Genomic DNA, 15,621 nt, shown 5'->3' with positions numbered 1-15,621 from the left:
TGTGGTTTCTTCTCTGGTCAAGGTTCTGGTTTTTTTGTTTGGTTTTTTTTTTTTTTTTAAACAGCAAGAGTGTATACTTCAGTCAGAATATATCTATTAATGTTATTTTAAATCTTTTTTAGTGTTTTTATCTTGCTTATTTTGTGATATTTCTTGGATTTGAAGAATGTGGAGCTTTTCTTTAGCTTCTTAAGTACTGGCCTTCACTGCTGAAAATTTTTAATTTGTCAGACCTGTCCAATTTTATGTGACTGATGCATAGAAATCCAAGTGTTTATTTTGGATTTAGCTACGTTGTCAGGAATTGGTCACCCACTGCGTTTTTAATCTGCTGTTTTAGAGTACTTCCTTTTCTTCCCTTCAAGCCCCTTTCTTCTCTATGGAGCTTGTTCCTCATAGCTATTACATGAGCCAGAGTGTGGGCTAGTGTCCAGCCCATATGGTTGTGTTTTTACCCAAGATGTTTTTCCAGCACTGTCCTCAGTCTTCATACTCTTTGAGATAAGGCATACACCTTTTCCTTTTAGGTTCATAAGATCAGCAAATTCCTGAGTTTATTTCGTACAGATAAAGCACTTGACTGGTCTGTGGTGGAACCAAACCGCATCCTCACAGTGCTTTTCTAAAGGGTGATCTGTCCACAGGCTAGGTGTGGAAAAGAGGAAGCTGGATCTTGGGATGGTGGTGCAGAGAAAATACTGCCAGGCCTCAATGTGACTTCAGTAATCAGTCTGAGCACTGGACTGCTTCCATTGCAGTCATTTTGTAGTACAGTCAGTAATGAAAAAGTGATCAAAATATTTGAGTATGTGAATCTGCTTGCTGTGAAGTATTTAGATCCAGCCTGCTATCCCAGTCCAGATTTTCTGAGGCTATATTTTATCTGAGATTGTATCTGCTGAAGTCGTCTTCCCAAGGTATTGTAGCAGATGACTTCCAGGTATTGCCTAGTTATCATATAGCCCGAAGCAGAAAGAATTAATCCTGATGTTTATTCCAAGAACTGAATGAATTTAACTTGTACTTATTTCACATTTTCCTTAAGTTAGGCTATTTCTTTATTTGTGATAATAGATTTTTTTTGTTTGCTTTGAAAATGCTTCTTGGAGAAGTAGTATGGTTAGCTGAGCATCTAATGTGGGAACGTGTGATTGTATAGCATTAGAGTTTATAGTATATTTTGGATCACATTTAATTTCTGTCTTCAATATACTGCTAATTGGGTAAAATCTTCATGAAACCAGGCTTGAAAATAGCTAATCAATTTGAAGAATATAAAGATTAAAGCATACGTTGAGATAAATACATTTGTTGTGGTGCTGTACTAAATGCACTGTAATGTGTTGCCTACATATCTCAAATAGAAAAATAGATATGATAGGCTTTGAATTAGAGTTATTTAAAAATATCTATTATTTGTTTCTGAAAGCTTTCTTGGAGAAATTACCTTTTTCACAATTCAATTCTATTACAATAGCAAAAGCAAAAAGTAGTAAAATTTCCTAGTTCTCCAGTTAGGAGAAATAGAAGGTCTAGACTAATCCTTTTTGCTTTTGCTCCATTTTTTAGGGGAAAAATGCTTATGTAAATGAACCATAGATAACTTCAGAAGAAAGAATGTTCTTTCTAGTATAATTGTTCTCTTAATGTAAAAAACTGGTTTTTTCAAAAATTGGATTAAATGAAAGGTTTTGGTTGAGTCATTGGAGTTTGGCCAATGTTCTCTAACAAATTTACTGTTTTAGGGGATTGGATAGTCTTCACAGAGGTGGAAATAAATAAGCCAATCTGTGCCTAGGCCTCTGATACGGCTCTGTGTTTCAGTGAATGAAAAAAAAAAAAACCCAAACCAAAAACCAGCAAGCAAAACCAGGAAAAAACAACAAAACCAAAATAAACCCAAAACCCATCACAGTGGAAAAAAACCCTCCATGCTTTCCCTTTCCCTTCTGATGATCTAATATTAAAAAAGTTTTAGATCATTGCTGGCTATAAAAATATTTTCTCTTGCAGCTAAAGAATTTTGCCCTAACATCAGTCATCTTCGTGACAGTGCTTTTTTAAAGTTCTAATTAAATAAGAGCAAGTACTGTTTGAGATCTTTTATTAAGTGATTAAATAAGAGATCTTTTATTAAGTCAGTATTTATTGTGGAAATATATAAAATGGAAACAAAATGACAAGAACAATTGATATTCATGATATGGACAAACCTTATGTGATACCCATTTTATTATTACAGTGAAATTTGGTACATCAAAGTCCCTTAAAATTTCTTTCAGGAATTCCAATTCTAAGTCTTTTAATTGGTGAAGATAATCATGTGGCACTTAATATTTATTAATTTACCTCTTTTCATCAAATTCACATTTTTACTTAGAACACAGATTTTGTGAGCTTTTACTGGGAAGGAATCCCACCACAAATTAATTAGTTAAAACTCAAATCGTGGAACAAGGTACCCTTACACGTTTGCTGCCAGGAATTTTTTTAGAAGCATTAGACCTTTAATCCAGAAGTTGTACATCATTCAACTGGTGGCTAAGATACCGTGTTCACTGTCAGATGGTTATAGCCTTTACTACATCAAAACCTGTAAATGCTTTAAAATGATTAAATCTTTCTAAGTGGACAGTGTAAAAGTCTCAAAAGTAAGGTTATTCAAGGAAACTTAATAGTGAAAATAAATCTTTGTGCTGCTCTGGTGTCAATTTGTGCGTTGAAAATTTCCACATGTTTTCTGTAGATGGAGGGAACATTTATCAATAGGAGACAGCATTCAGCCTTTCCGTTATTTTGAGAATAGTAGTTGTGTGTTACGAGTATGTCTTTCCCATTTTATCTGAGATTATACTTTTTCTGTATACTCACTCTGTAGACCCTGTATTTTGACACTACACTTCTGTGGTTTCTCAGCTAAAATGTGTGCCTTGTTTGATTATCTTGTATTTGGTTTATTTTTCAAGCATCAACAGGCTTATTGATTTTACTAGGACTTCTTTTGCATATAAGCCGAACACCTACAATTACAAATAAAACCAGCCAATACTAAGCCTTCTTTTCTGATATTGAAACTACCACCTGACTTTTTTAGTGTGTGTTTATTGGTGCTGTGGTAATTTCTCCATCATGTTAAGATGACTTAAGACATCTTAACGTGACATGGCTTAAAACTAATTATTTTTAAAATTTGTGTTATAGTATTTCAGTGTATCCAATGTAGAAGTATTTAAATTCATTAGTCAAATCTTAAACTTTAGTTCCATGAGCAGTTAATTAGCCTAAAAAGGCCCTGCTGGTCTGGAAGGCAGTTTTACTCTGTTCATCCCTGCTTGCCGAGTTTCTGTTCCTTGCCTTATGACTACATGGTAAAATAGATTAAAAAAATTATCCAACTATAGGCTTACCAAGGGAAGGTGAGGAGGAATGGGGTTGATTTGCAGATGTCAGGAATGGGTGGACAGAATTAGGAGCTGTGTCTTCATACTTCAGCAGCTTCAATTTATGATGTATTAAACTACTCATGAAATTTTCATTTAGAAGAGAAGGAAGCAAAAAAGAAGCACACAAAAAAAGTCAAAGGGATAAACACACAGTTCAGGATGAGAAAACAGGAAACAAAGAACAAACGTATGAAATAAAAATGTTTCAACTCGTTGTTCTTGAAACTGTTATGTTGCGAACTTAATATACATGAAGAAAATACTTCATTTTTTTTTTTTTTTTTAAATTTTGTAGCTTTTTCTTTTATTTTGAAGTATTTCAGATGCTTGCTTTTGCACTAGATAACGGTCCAGGCATTGACTCAGCATTGCAACAGGGGAATGTGGGTTATCCATCATATCTAAAACCAGGCATGACTGCCTTTTAAAATAGGTGGCTGTAAACTCGTGCAGGATTTGTCAGTTAAATGAAAATGTGTCACTGAAAAATAGCCAAAAAAGTTCAATCATAAAATGCACATTTTATAATGTTATTTTAAAGCTATGTGAAAACAGAGAAGTAGAATACTCAGGTGCATTAACTCTTCTTGCATTTGATTTCACACCATTGACTTTCAGCAGATGACTGGATAAAACTGAAAAATAGCCCATAACCAAGCAAACAAAACCAACTAGCATTAGAGCTGATTCCTTTTAAAATTATTAACTCAGTTTAAATTAATGTCTTCATTTAATAAGCTGCTCAGGGGTTGCTGCAGCAAATATGGGCACATATTGACATATTCTTTTCATTCAGACATTCACGTACTCTTTTGTTAAGTATTTAATGAATTCCTTACTGACACACATGAAACAAAAACTTCAGGTGAGAAAACGTATACATTAAAAACGGAGGAAAAAATACAGGTATTTTTAAGAGACGTTAATAAAGTAGCTTCTTCTGGATCATGACTGCCTCTTTCTTTTACTTTTATAAAGTGTGCTTGACTACAATTAGGTTTTGTTGTTTGACGGTTGTGATGCAAATTGCAGGGGAGAAATTGATCTGTTCTGGTGCAATCCTGAGCACTGTGCGGTCAAGTACTCTTCACTACAAAAGACAAGTAAAAGAGTACAAAAGGAAAAGAAGCTCTGGCAAATCTGTAACAATGATTTTCTAGCCTGTAAATCCCTGATGGAAAACAGCATAAATCTTAGAAAATTGTGGTAGGCGTGCATACGTTATAAACGTGAAACCTTCAAAATCAGTTTTAAATATAAAGGATATATCAGAAAGTAGCAAAAAGGATGGAGGCTGTACTGACCAGGAGGCAAAGGGCACTGGGGAGTCCTGGCGCAGGACTTAGCACTGAGTTGGTCCCAAACTGGCCTGAAAGAGAAGAAATCGGAATGTGTTCAGATAGGCTCCAGCCGTTGCACCCAATCATATCTTCAGTCACCTGTGAAATAAACAGAAAGTTAGAACTGAGTCATGCTTAACTGAACCTGTAGTAGAAAGTGTTTCAGTTTGAAAATATAAGTTAATTCTGCAATTTTCAAATAAAACAAACTAACTTTGAGTGAGTGAAAATAACAATTCCAGAGCCCAACTACCCTGCTATGCAGTATCTTAGCTTTGAATGTTGAGGATCTATAAAGCAGGTGGCTGCACACAGGTGACGAACATCATCTTAACCTCATTAGTAGTCAGTAAAGCAACATCAGAAAAGGAAGTTGTAGATGGCAGCAAAAGAAAAGGCATGTAAGAACTAAGAAAAAAAGTGTCCTTGAGTATGTACCTTTACTTGCAAGATAAAGCAATGTAGCGTAAATGTCGTTATGTATGTTAGAGGCAAAAGATTGCTGCTGTGAATTAAGGTAGTTTTGAGTGAAGGTCTGTTTCTGGGTAGCACTAGTGAAAAACAGCTGCAAGCTTGCTTTCATTATGTGTACAAATGTAGTAGGAAGGATAGTATTATGAATGATAATTCTGACTTATTTAATTAGAGGATTGTTAGTTTCTGTCACACAGAGGACTCCTTTCTAGTTGGGCTCCATTCTATTGCAATTTTTAACCTTTTTTTTGTGTTTATATTGAGAATTTGTCCATACTTAATTTTTTGTTTGCTCACTTAAGGTTCTGAGAGTTAAAATATATTTACACCTGAATTTAGATCACATTTGGTTTATATAATTTGTATTAGGTGTAATCTTGGTTAAATGAAGAATAATTTTGAGAGAACCTAAAATATTTATGAGCTAGATTAAATTAGTTGACTTATTTCATCTTAAAAATTCAGGTTAGAAAAGTCTGAATGCTACAGAACATTATGAATATTTCTTTCAACTAACCAACAGACATATAGGTCTTCTGATCATTACTCCAAATTATGTGAAAAATACTTTTAAAAAAGTACATAAATACAATGTGGTTAGCATTTACTTAAAAATAGAGATAGCTCTTTCGCATGGCATAGGTTTTGTTGTCAGGAACAAACAGGCAAACATAAGGCAATATATAAGTGAAGTATTAGGAACAGATGAGTTTTCTTCAATCCTTAACTACTTAATGTGACATAATTTTTTCAGTCGATTTCAAAGGAGGGAGGAGGTAAAAAACAATAAAATATGTGTACACAGATAGTGCCAGATTTCAGACTTCATTGCCTAGTTGGCCTTGGCCTTGATCTTCTACAGAAGATTTAACAGGAGGTGGCAAGAGGGATAGAAATGTAATCAGTTGGGCTATTACAGAGAAACAATGCGGCTAAGTACTTTCTTGGCAGTGTGTTGCTGGTTTTATCCATTCAGCAAATGTAATTTATTTATGCATCTGTCAATAAATACAAGGCGGCATCCAATAATGAGTACAGCAGGGATTTAAGCTGGAGTGTATTGCTGTGTTTGACACAAAGGTCATCCTTGGGAAAGGGGCTTCAAATTAACATTTCTTGAAAACTATTTTTCCTTCCACTGAGGCTATCTCTTAATTCCAGCAATTTTCTCTGTTTGATAAGCAGAGAGAGCATACATTTTGATTATATAAAGGAGGGAGCAGGCGATGAAACTTAAAAAAATTTCAACTGGCATTGCATTCTGGTGATAAGAATGGGACTTTATGCAGCACGGAAGAGATTACCTGAAGTAGAATTGGGAAGGAAATTGTATTTACAAAAGATGGCATGATTTTCCTAATAGGTGTTCAAAACAGGCTATTCACTCGCGTATTCTGCTGAGCTTGGCTAAAAATAACTTTATTTCAAAAAGGACAAATCTGATTGAAGGTAAAAGCGTTCCCCTCTCACAGATACTTGTCGAAAGGATTTGCATTAAATTTTCTTGATGGGAGCACAGTAGTATTTTATTCTGCATCTGCATGAGCTGGTAATGTGGAAAATAAAAATACAAATCGAGTCCTTGATTGCTTCGTGCTTCAACCACTTGAATTACTAGATTTATGTCTGCAATTATGGAAGAGATGTTGCAATATGGTAGTTTGACAATAGCTGTCACAATTATATTCCCAAAATAGATTCAACTTATTCTTGGAAGTTAAGAGTATTGAAATTATATCTTAAGGACCAGACATGTCTTCCTGTGGTTTTTATCTTGTTTTTCATGTAGCCAGAGTATTTTTAAAGAACTATAGTATCTCTAAATGTCAGTTATTGGTAGGATACACAGATGTCAAAGATGTCATGTGGTGCCAATTTCCACAAGGTATACAAGGCTTTTGTGAAATGCCTTCTCATGGTAAGCATCAACAAGATGTACGCGTGCTACTTCTGAATCTGCTACATTTTTCTTCCTCTGTATAGATCCTGGAATTGGTGAAGGGCATGCATTACCAGCTGGCCTGTCAGAAGTACTTTGAGTTGACACATGATGTGAGTATTTACTAATTTTTGTTAAACCATAATCACTGCCTTTGTCTTGAGGCAGGCCTTGGAAATCACACATGAAGCCCGGACACTATTTGTGGTTTTCACATCCATCATTAGTTGTCTTGCCTTGTTAGTTTTCATTTCAATAATTTTGAATATTCTTTTGTAATTTTCTGCATTTATATATTCGTGTCATTAATACCCTGAACATTACAAGATGTAGTAAAAGGTTATGCTTTCTTCCTGAAAATGTCAGTATGTTTCTTATCTATTTCAAGCCATTTAACTTTTTCAATATCCTGTTTTTAATCAAATTTGTGGGTTTTAACCTGTTATACAAGTTTGGTATTTTGAGGTATACCTTAAAAAAATAAACAAAAAGGATCTAAAAAATGTAATTAAAACTCATCTGCTAGCATGTACATAGTTAATATTGTTACTTTTCACTTGGTATTTTTTCACATCTGTAGTCATGTGTGATTACTTTTTAAATTAAGATGAACATTCTCAGAGCTTTCCCATTTGCTTAATCATAGGCAAAGCTAAAGTAAGATCCTCCACAAAATTGTAGGATAGCCAATGGCTTCACACAGTGAAGCACAGCCCATCTTATACCTTTGTGCTCTCTACAACTCCAAAAATGGAAACGTTCCTTTCAAACAGCAGACTATGGAACAGCCTTGCTAAAGATATGGATGAGAATTAGATGACCCACCCAGAAACATTTACCATTGACTTTTTTGTTCTTACTGGTTTTCACATTTGATTTAAATAGAACTATTTGTCTTCCCAAATTTCCGGCAGTCGTATGTGTGAATGTATAGCAAAGGTATATTCTGAACCCATGTTTAGTGTTGTTTTGGCAGCTGTAATTTGAGAGGAACATTTTGTCTTACAGTCTTAGAAAATGATAAAACAGGTCTAATAATCTGGAAGGAAATTAAAAATTATGTACAATTTGAAATTTGGATAACACTTGCCCTGTATAAGGCTAAGTCAGTAGAAATAGTATTTTTCCAAGATGACTGTAGACCCCAAGGTCAACATTCACTAAAGGATACATCAGCACAGTGCTGAAGTTCTGTTGCATGTTAGGAAATCTGTCTTGCTGTTCTTCCATGGCAAATTCCAGAACAGCATTTTTTCAGTCCTGTGTTAGTATAAATCTCTGTCTTTGCTGCTTGCACTAAGAATCATCTTTCAGCTTTGCTGTTGGTAAGTCTCTTACTTCAATGAGAGAAAGCAGAATGCACAGAAAGGCATTTTCTGTGGTTTGAATGGCACATCCTTATGAGGGCAATTTTTTTAGAGAATTTAGCTGCTAAACTTGTTACCAGCCTGCTCAGAATGATTTTTCTATCCTACAATTATATGCTTTAGTAATTTTTTTTTTTTTTCATGGGGTGGTCAAAAGATGTGTCTCTGAAGCTGATGACACCTAATCAGACTATCAAACCCTTGCTTTCCTGTGTATCACTAGCAGAGCTTTTCAGTGAAGGAAATTTTTGAAGAATCAGTCAGTATAACATTGATTGTTACTGTTTCTTCAAATAGGCGAAAAATCTTAAGTAAAATTTTCCTAGAAATAATGGACTGGCTTAGATGGAGAATTTCAGCTTCAATTATGTAAGAATTTTAACATGAAAGTGTTTGATGTATGATGGGCAGAGCTGTTAGTGTTACCTATAATTCTTGAAAGTTACAGTGTGGGTTAGATGTATTATGGATGACTTTGTGCTGGAGACTCATTTAAGATTATGATATTTTTCTAAGTTCGTAGGATCAGTTGCACATTGTCTACTTAAGGACTCTCTTTGCATTTCCTTCCCATCATCCTCACTCAAGTTTCTACTGCGTCTTCCAATCATGCTGGCAGCAGCTTTGCTGTTGGATTCAGTAGTCTGGTACTTGGCACTATGACTATGCAAATAAATCCAGCTGGATTAGAGTGAGAAAGTTTAGATCTGGTTTTTTTTTGGGGGGTGGGGTGGGGGCTGGGAGGTGTGTCTTTGCGTCTCAGTGCTACTAGTTCAGATGGCAGAGGTTACCTCACAGCTGCTTCTCTGCGTATTCCATGTAAACTGGGCGTATTAACTTTAGTGCTACACCTCTCCTGAGCGTCCGTTTCCCTGTCTCACAACCACAGAACGAAAGCAACCATCGTTTGTGTGGTCCAGCGACTGTCTTCAGACAGAAACTAATGTGTTGGGGACATGTACGTGTATGCAATTTGCTAAGTCTTTCAATAAGTGTGGGAAAGGAAAGCACTGCATATAGTGCATGAATGGTTTTACCTTATTTTTCAAGTTCTGGTATATTAAAGCATACTCCTTTTTGGGGAAAGTTGTTTTCTAAGTAACAACACCGTAATTTGATCAAGTCAAGCTGTCCCATACATGTGAAGAAAAGAAAGTCTTTGACTTGATATAAGTATGACCGAGTGGCCTGTAGAGTAGATATTTTCAAACATTATCATATTTTAATAAGAATCAAGAATAAATTATGTTTATATGGTAACTAGAGTAAGCATTTAATCAAACACTACCAAAATGCTAAAGTATCTTTCTTGATGGTCAGATTTGGATTTTAAGCCATATGGAAAGCATCGTAACAGTTTGAAGTTCTAATATTTGTACTTGAGTTCATAATAAGCTATTTCATATCAATTATCCATTTTAGAAAAGTTTTTATTTTGTACTAAAGTGAGAACACAAGGCAACTTCCATGAAGTGGAAAGAGACACCCTGAAAATGTCAGCAGTGTAATCATAACCCAGAGTAAATAGTCACAGTAATGAGGAATGCCTTTCACAGTCACAACAGTGGCAAGATTTTATTTTACTTTAGTTGATAGAATTGGGTGGCAACCCAAAATAGAGAAAAATATTTCCAGTCCAGTTTGCAGATCTGGGCTATGTATATGCAGTCAAGTAAAAGAGATTGATGATAACACCTATGAACTACTAATAGGTTAAAGAAATGTTCTTGTGACAGTGTGCCTGTAGAAGCAATTAGTGCTTTAAAATCTGATTGTGTATAAATCTGCTGAGCATTACGAATAAATAAGAAAGCCTAACTGGCTAATGCCTATGTTACTAGGTTATATTCCAAAGGAACTAACGATGTTAATGTTGTTTACATGATTATTGCTGTATTAGTTACTTGTTACAGTTACAGCTGTAACGGCTGGTTATTTATATATTAATATTTATTTCTAATAAATATTTTATTCTCGAGTACTGATATTTTACAATCCTTCTGCATTTTTAGGAAGTAAATGAAATCTGACACATAGCAAACTTTCTGGTACAGAGGAATCCCTTTTGAATAGTTTATTTGAAAACATATGCATAAACCTATTTTTCTTAGTCCTTTGTGATCAAATTGCAAGAACGCTTCTCTTCTTTAGAAAAAGATGTGGTTAATTGATACAGTTTACTGTAGCACCATGATTGCTCCGTGTGGTTTTTCTGTAATATCAGCTGTAGCATTATCACCTGTCATTTTAAAAGTTCTTGGTTAAAGCCCAAAGATGCTATAGCTTCAGAATGATTGCTTCATTCTTTTTCGAAACAGTATTTGCTATAGCAGAAACTGGGTTTGTATAAAGCCAGTACGTGCAAAAATGTTGAATCAGTAAAAGTCTTGTGTTAGTGTCACCTGCTAGATGGAATAAACAGTTCTGTCTGAAGTGACAGGCCTTTTCACTTGGGTCAATACATGTTAAAAGGTTGAATTTTTGACTGCACAGAAAATACGTTTGAGGGGGAGGGCATAGTGAATTCCAGAGGGATTTATATGTGTGAATGGATAAAGTTGTTAGAGAAATCTAGATTCTCTATTTCTGGTAGTAAGTTTCTGTTAACTTATAGCTAAGTTAGTGATGAAGCTTTTAAAATTCATGTGCTTTGATCTATATTACCTAAAAGCATTGTAAAAATTACATAAAGTGACACAAGCAGTGTAACATAAAAAAGCCAGGACGTTTTTGTCTGCATCACCTCCATTTTTGTGGTAAAATTTCTTGTGTATTTCCAGCCAGAGCAGAATATTTTTATTCAGAGAAATACTTACTGAACCTTATTGAAAATTACACAGAACAGAATAGTTTAGGCATCACTATATCACAAATGAAGAGGATGATTATGAACAAAACTTCCCTTTTTTCTGGCGCTCAAAAAAAGGTGATAGTATGAATGGGCAGAATTCTTTTAATTAAAATAGACTCGTCTAAGCCTCATCCAGTAGAGCTTTGTTTTAGTAACATACAGGTTTGAAAAGGAGAAATGGTACATGGAATCATACTGCATTTTTAACTAACAACTTGTAAATAGCTTTTAGTCAAATACCATCAATCACCTCTGGAAACATGGTTGTGGGCTCCATTCCTACAATAAGCTGCTTCTGCAGCTGATTCAAATTTGTTGGGGAGAGGGGAGAACAAAATTAAGAGTTACAAAGTGAATCTTAATTTGGTCTGAAGAAAACCAAGGGTTTTTAAGGTTAAAAAACCCAGAACTAATTAAGAGGGTCTTCGAGGAAAGACAGCTTTTCACTGTATCACTTCTTTTCAAGCCTTTTTGGTGTAAAAAGTAATTTAGTTCCCATGTAATGGAAATTGGAGCATGGATGAAAGCTCGCTGAATGAAACTCATCCAGATAAGACTGAAATGAAATTTAGTGGTGGGGTTTTTTGTTTGTTTTTGTGCCTTTTTTTTTTCTTTATACCTTTTATTTTGAGTACCAAATTAGAGTGCTAGGCCTGTCACTTATTTTTAAGATTTTTTTCAGGCAAGGTCACTTACTATAGTTGCTAATGTCTTCCTGTCTGAATAAGATTTTGTTATATGTCACCATTTTCAGATGGAGCTAAGCTAGGCAGTGGTAATGTATTAAATTTAGTAAATTTAGTCAGGGTTGCGTTTAGAGTGCACGTTGATCCTCTGCTTTATGATTTTTCACAAGTGGCTGAAACTTAAACTGATGTTTTTTGGCATATTAAATCAGCCACAGTATACGTCCTCCTGAGACACTGTGTGTATGCAAAGTTGCTTGTTATGCTTGAATTGGCCCCACCCTTCTGGGAAAAAGGGAAGATAGTGGGAGCAGAAAATTAACGATATGTAGCTCGTACTCTTCCTTGGTTTCTTGTATCCCAGGTTTGGGAAGTTTTCCAACGTTTTTCAAAAGCATTATTTTTCTCAAAATATTCTTAGTATGCACATGAACTGACGGACAGATAAAAGGTGCAGATTGCCTGAATATGAGGTGGAAGGACCATTTAAAGTAAGCATTTCCAACTTCTGAGCCCCTGAAAAGAGGTACAAAGGTTATAACTGAGATTTGTGGTGAATACAGAATGGTTTGGGTGGGAAGGGACCTCAAAGATTGTCTCGTTCCAAACCCCCTGCCATGGGCAGGGACACCTTCCACTAGACCAGGTTGCTCAAAGCCCCATCCAGCCTGGCCTTGAACACTGCCAGGGAGGGGGCAGCCACAGCTTCTCTGGGCAACCTGTGCCAGTGCCTCACCACCCTCAGGGGTGTCAGTGTATGTCAGTATAGCTTACTTTTAAAACTGAAAGCTTTGTTGATTTGAAATATTTGATGAGCATTAATTGGATGTTCATTTATCAAATAATTATGGAGCTGAAAGAATGCACCCACTGAGTAGACAGGAGCAATAAAGCTATGCTGCACCTCATGCTAGTTTTCTGTATTCTTTTCTGTCGAGGGGATTGATGCACGGACTCCGGTCTGATGGATCAAAGACTCTTTATTATCAGAAAGCTGTGTTTATATAGCTTTGCTAAAGCGTACGCACGCTGTCCATGCGCTCTTTTACATATTACGATTGGTTACTACTCTCTGTCCACGCGCTTATTCTCTACATTCCATTGGCTGCTATTTAGGAGGCTCACGTTCCTCTCCTATCTAACAGTCCACACCTGTTTTCTTCCCTGTTATCTTTCTTTACTCTTATTCAAGGTTCAGGGCAGAAACTGCCTGAATCCTATTAGCTCTTTCCATCCCTTCTCTCCTCGTTCCTCCTCAATGCAACGGTGCCTGGCCGGCTTCCAAAGGCCTCTGACTTACTCCTACACTTTTCCACTGGAGACTAAATGTTCTTTAGTATTTGTTGTGCATCTAGTTTCAGGATGCTGGTATTGGCGCTGATGTGGCAGAGATAAGCTCGATCTGTTGGGTTTCTGTCTTAGCCTGCTGCCTTGCAAATGCTGCATTTGTGGCTACTGGAGAAAACAAGGAAAGAGGTTTCAATTCACAGTTTCACACCGATACTTAAGATCTAGATTTATACTGTGCAGTTGTTACAACTTTTAGTAGTATTGTCTACTGCCATTTGCACTCTAGACTTGTTTCAGTCCCTCTTTGGGTCGGGAAGTGCTGTTTTAAGGTGTAGGTTCAATTGTCCTACATCAGTAAAGATCGGCCATTTTCTCATTTTATATCTTTGGGGTGTTATTTTTCTTTACTACGGCAAAGACAGTGTGAAATATTGTTTGAATATGCCAAAGCAGCTGCTTTATTGCTAACATGAAGAAATTTTGTGATGAAAGTAAATCTGTGGCATGCTAACACTTACTGGGTCAGTATTTACAAACTGATGCCTTTTTCTTCAACAAAATTGGAACTTATTAAATTGCTAATTAATTTGTTCTTGAATGAAAAAGATGATGTTTTGAAATAAATATAATAACTCAGTGTTCCTTTCCTTTTGTGTGCAGGTTGATGACATTGGGTTTTCTTTGAATCATCCTAATCAGTATTTTACAGAGAGTCAAAAGCTATTAAGTGGTGGCAGAGAACTGAAGAAGGAACTAAGTAATTCGGGAAACTCTCAGCAAAAAAACAATAGTCAGGAAAGCATTAATTCAAATTCTACTCCCACCTCTTTGAATACAACAGCTGATGCAGAACTGGAGCGACTGGAGGCATACTTCACTGAAGACTAAGGAGCTGTGTTATTTGGGGTTCTTTGTTTTGTTTGGTTTGGTTTGGGGTTTTTTCCTCTCTTTCACTCTTTCCCTTCTCTAGCTGCATTTGTCCCTGTACTAAGGTATATGCACTTCACTAGCTGGAAGACACAGGCATTTAGTGTTTTGAATTGGCTGAAGCAAGAAAGATAGATACTGAAGCTGTAACTGCATCCAGTACTTATTATCTCTGCTTTAGCTTACTGTTTTATATGGCATGTTGAAGGATGGGAGATGAAAGTTCCTTCCCAATTATTAGATGATTTCTGTCTGATTTACCTTTTTTGTTTTTCTTCAAAGTGTTTAAATATTATTATCCCATTTTGTGGTCACTTTTATATGTTTCTTCTTAATAAATACATTTCACAGCAGAAGTTTGTGGTATTTTCTTTTTAGCTGTATTTGGGTGATAATTAAGTAGGAGTTCTTATGATCAAAATTACCCTCTGGAGGAGTCTGTCTGTGTCTTTTCTGCATGAGGAGCTGAGGGAAATCAGCTTCTGATTTTGTGTGCCTTGACACGAAATTGAGAGAGCCGGTTTTGGAGCTTGAAATAGAACATGAGCAGAGTTTAGACACCTGTATGTAAGAAGGTAATCCAAAAAACTGGTACTCTGCCAACTGACTCATCTTGAAGAAGCTAAAAACGTACTAGCGTATATTCCTTTTCAAGTTTCCTCAGTGTCTGAGCATGGCTGGAGCCTCCTGTGCCCTGCTAAACAGCCATCTGAATGCAGCTTTGGGTCACCTAGATTCCATCCATTCCCCCAAAGCCCAAGTCACCTAACACACAAACAGCGTTCAAGAGAGCAGTGGCCACTGTGCGGTGGGTGGAAGCTCTACGTAGACCTGGTATTTTATATCATGCTGTCCAGAGTGTTCTGCCGGGGATTTGAAAGGCCTGAATTTTATTTTATCTGATGCTGAAGGAGTTTCAAGACAACATTTCCCCTTCTCTGGAGAGTGACCTAGCTACCAGTATAGCCCTGTAACTGCATAAGCACAATATTGCGATTGCTTGTAACTTTTATTAACTCTGCAAGGCCTTGGCGTGAAGGCTCACTGAGCTTGATGTTTCTGGGCTTACCTTGCCCTACCTGAAGCTTTGTTTTAGCCATAACAGCAACTGTCAAATGACAGCCTAGCTTTGTACAATGGTGTGGTGTACTGCCTATGTTTATGATGATTTTGGTATATTTTATAAGTATTTATTTTGTATAGAATGAATTAATGTATGATCTTACGTGCCAGAAGCCCCATGGATAGAAACAAGTCATCCATGGCCAAGTGCTCATCGTTAAAGAAAGATGTCAAAGAAACTT

General features: G+C 36.1%; 1 protein-coding gene across 1 annotated transcript in view; it reads left to right on the top strand.

Moving 5' to 3' along the window:
• Positions 1 to 14,278, top strand: part of PRIM2 (DNA primase subunit 2) — a 118,608-nt gene extending 104,330 nt beyond the window's left edge. Inside the window, exons 12-13 of the mRNA XM_086461501.1 lie at positions 7,241 to 7,309; positions 14,051 to 14,278. Of these exons, the coding sequence (XP_086317627.1) occupies positions 7,241 to 7,309; positions 14,051 to 14,278 (297 nt within the window). The remainder of the gene's footprint in view (positions 1 to 7,240; positions 7,310 to 14,050) is intronic.
• Positions 14,279 to 15,621: the final 1,343 nt, after the last annotated feature.

This window comes from Leptosomus discolor, chromosome 2, assembly GCF_034619465.1.
Source record: "Leptosomus discolor isolate bLepDis1 chromosome 2, bLepDis1.hap2, whole genome shotgun sequence".
Taxonomy (NCBI): Eukaryota; Metazoa; Chordata; class Aves; order Leptosomiformes; family Leptosomidae; genus Leptosomus; species Leptosomus discolor.
This window is presented reverse-complemented; position numbering and strand designations above follow the sequence as displayed.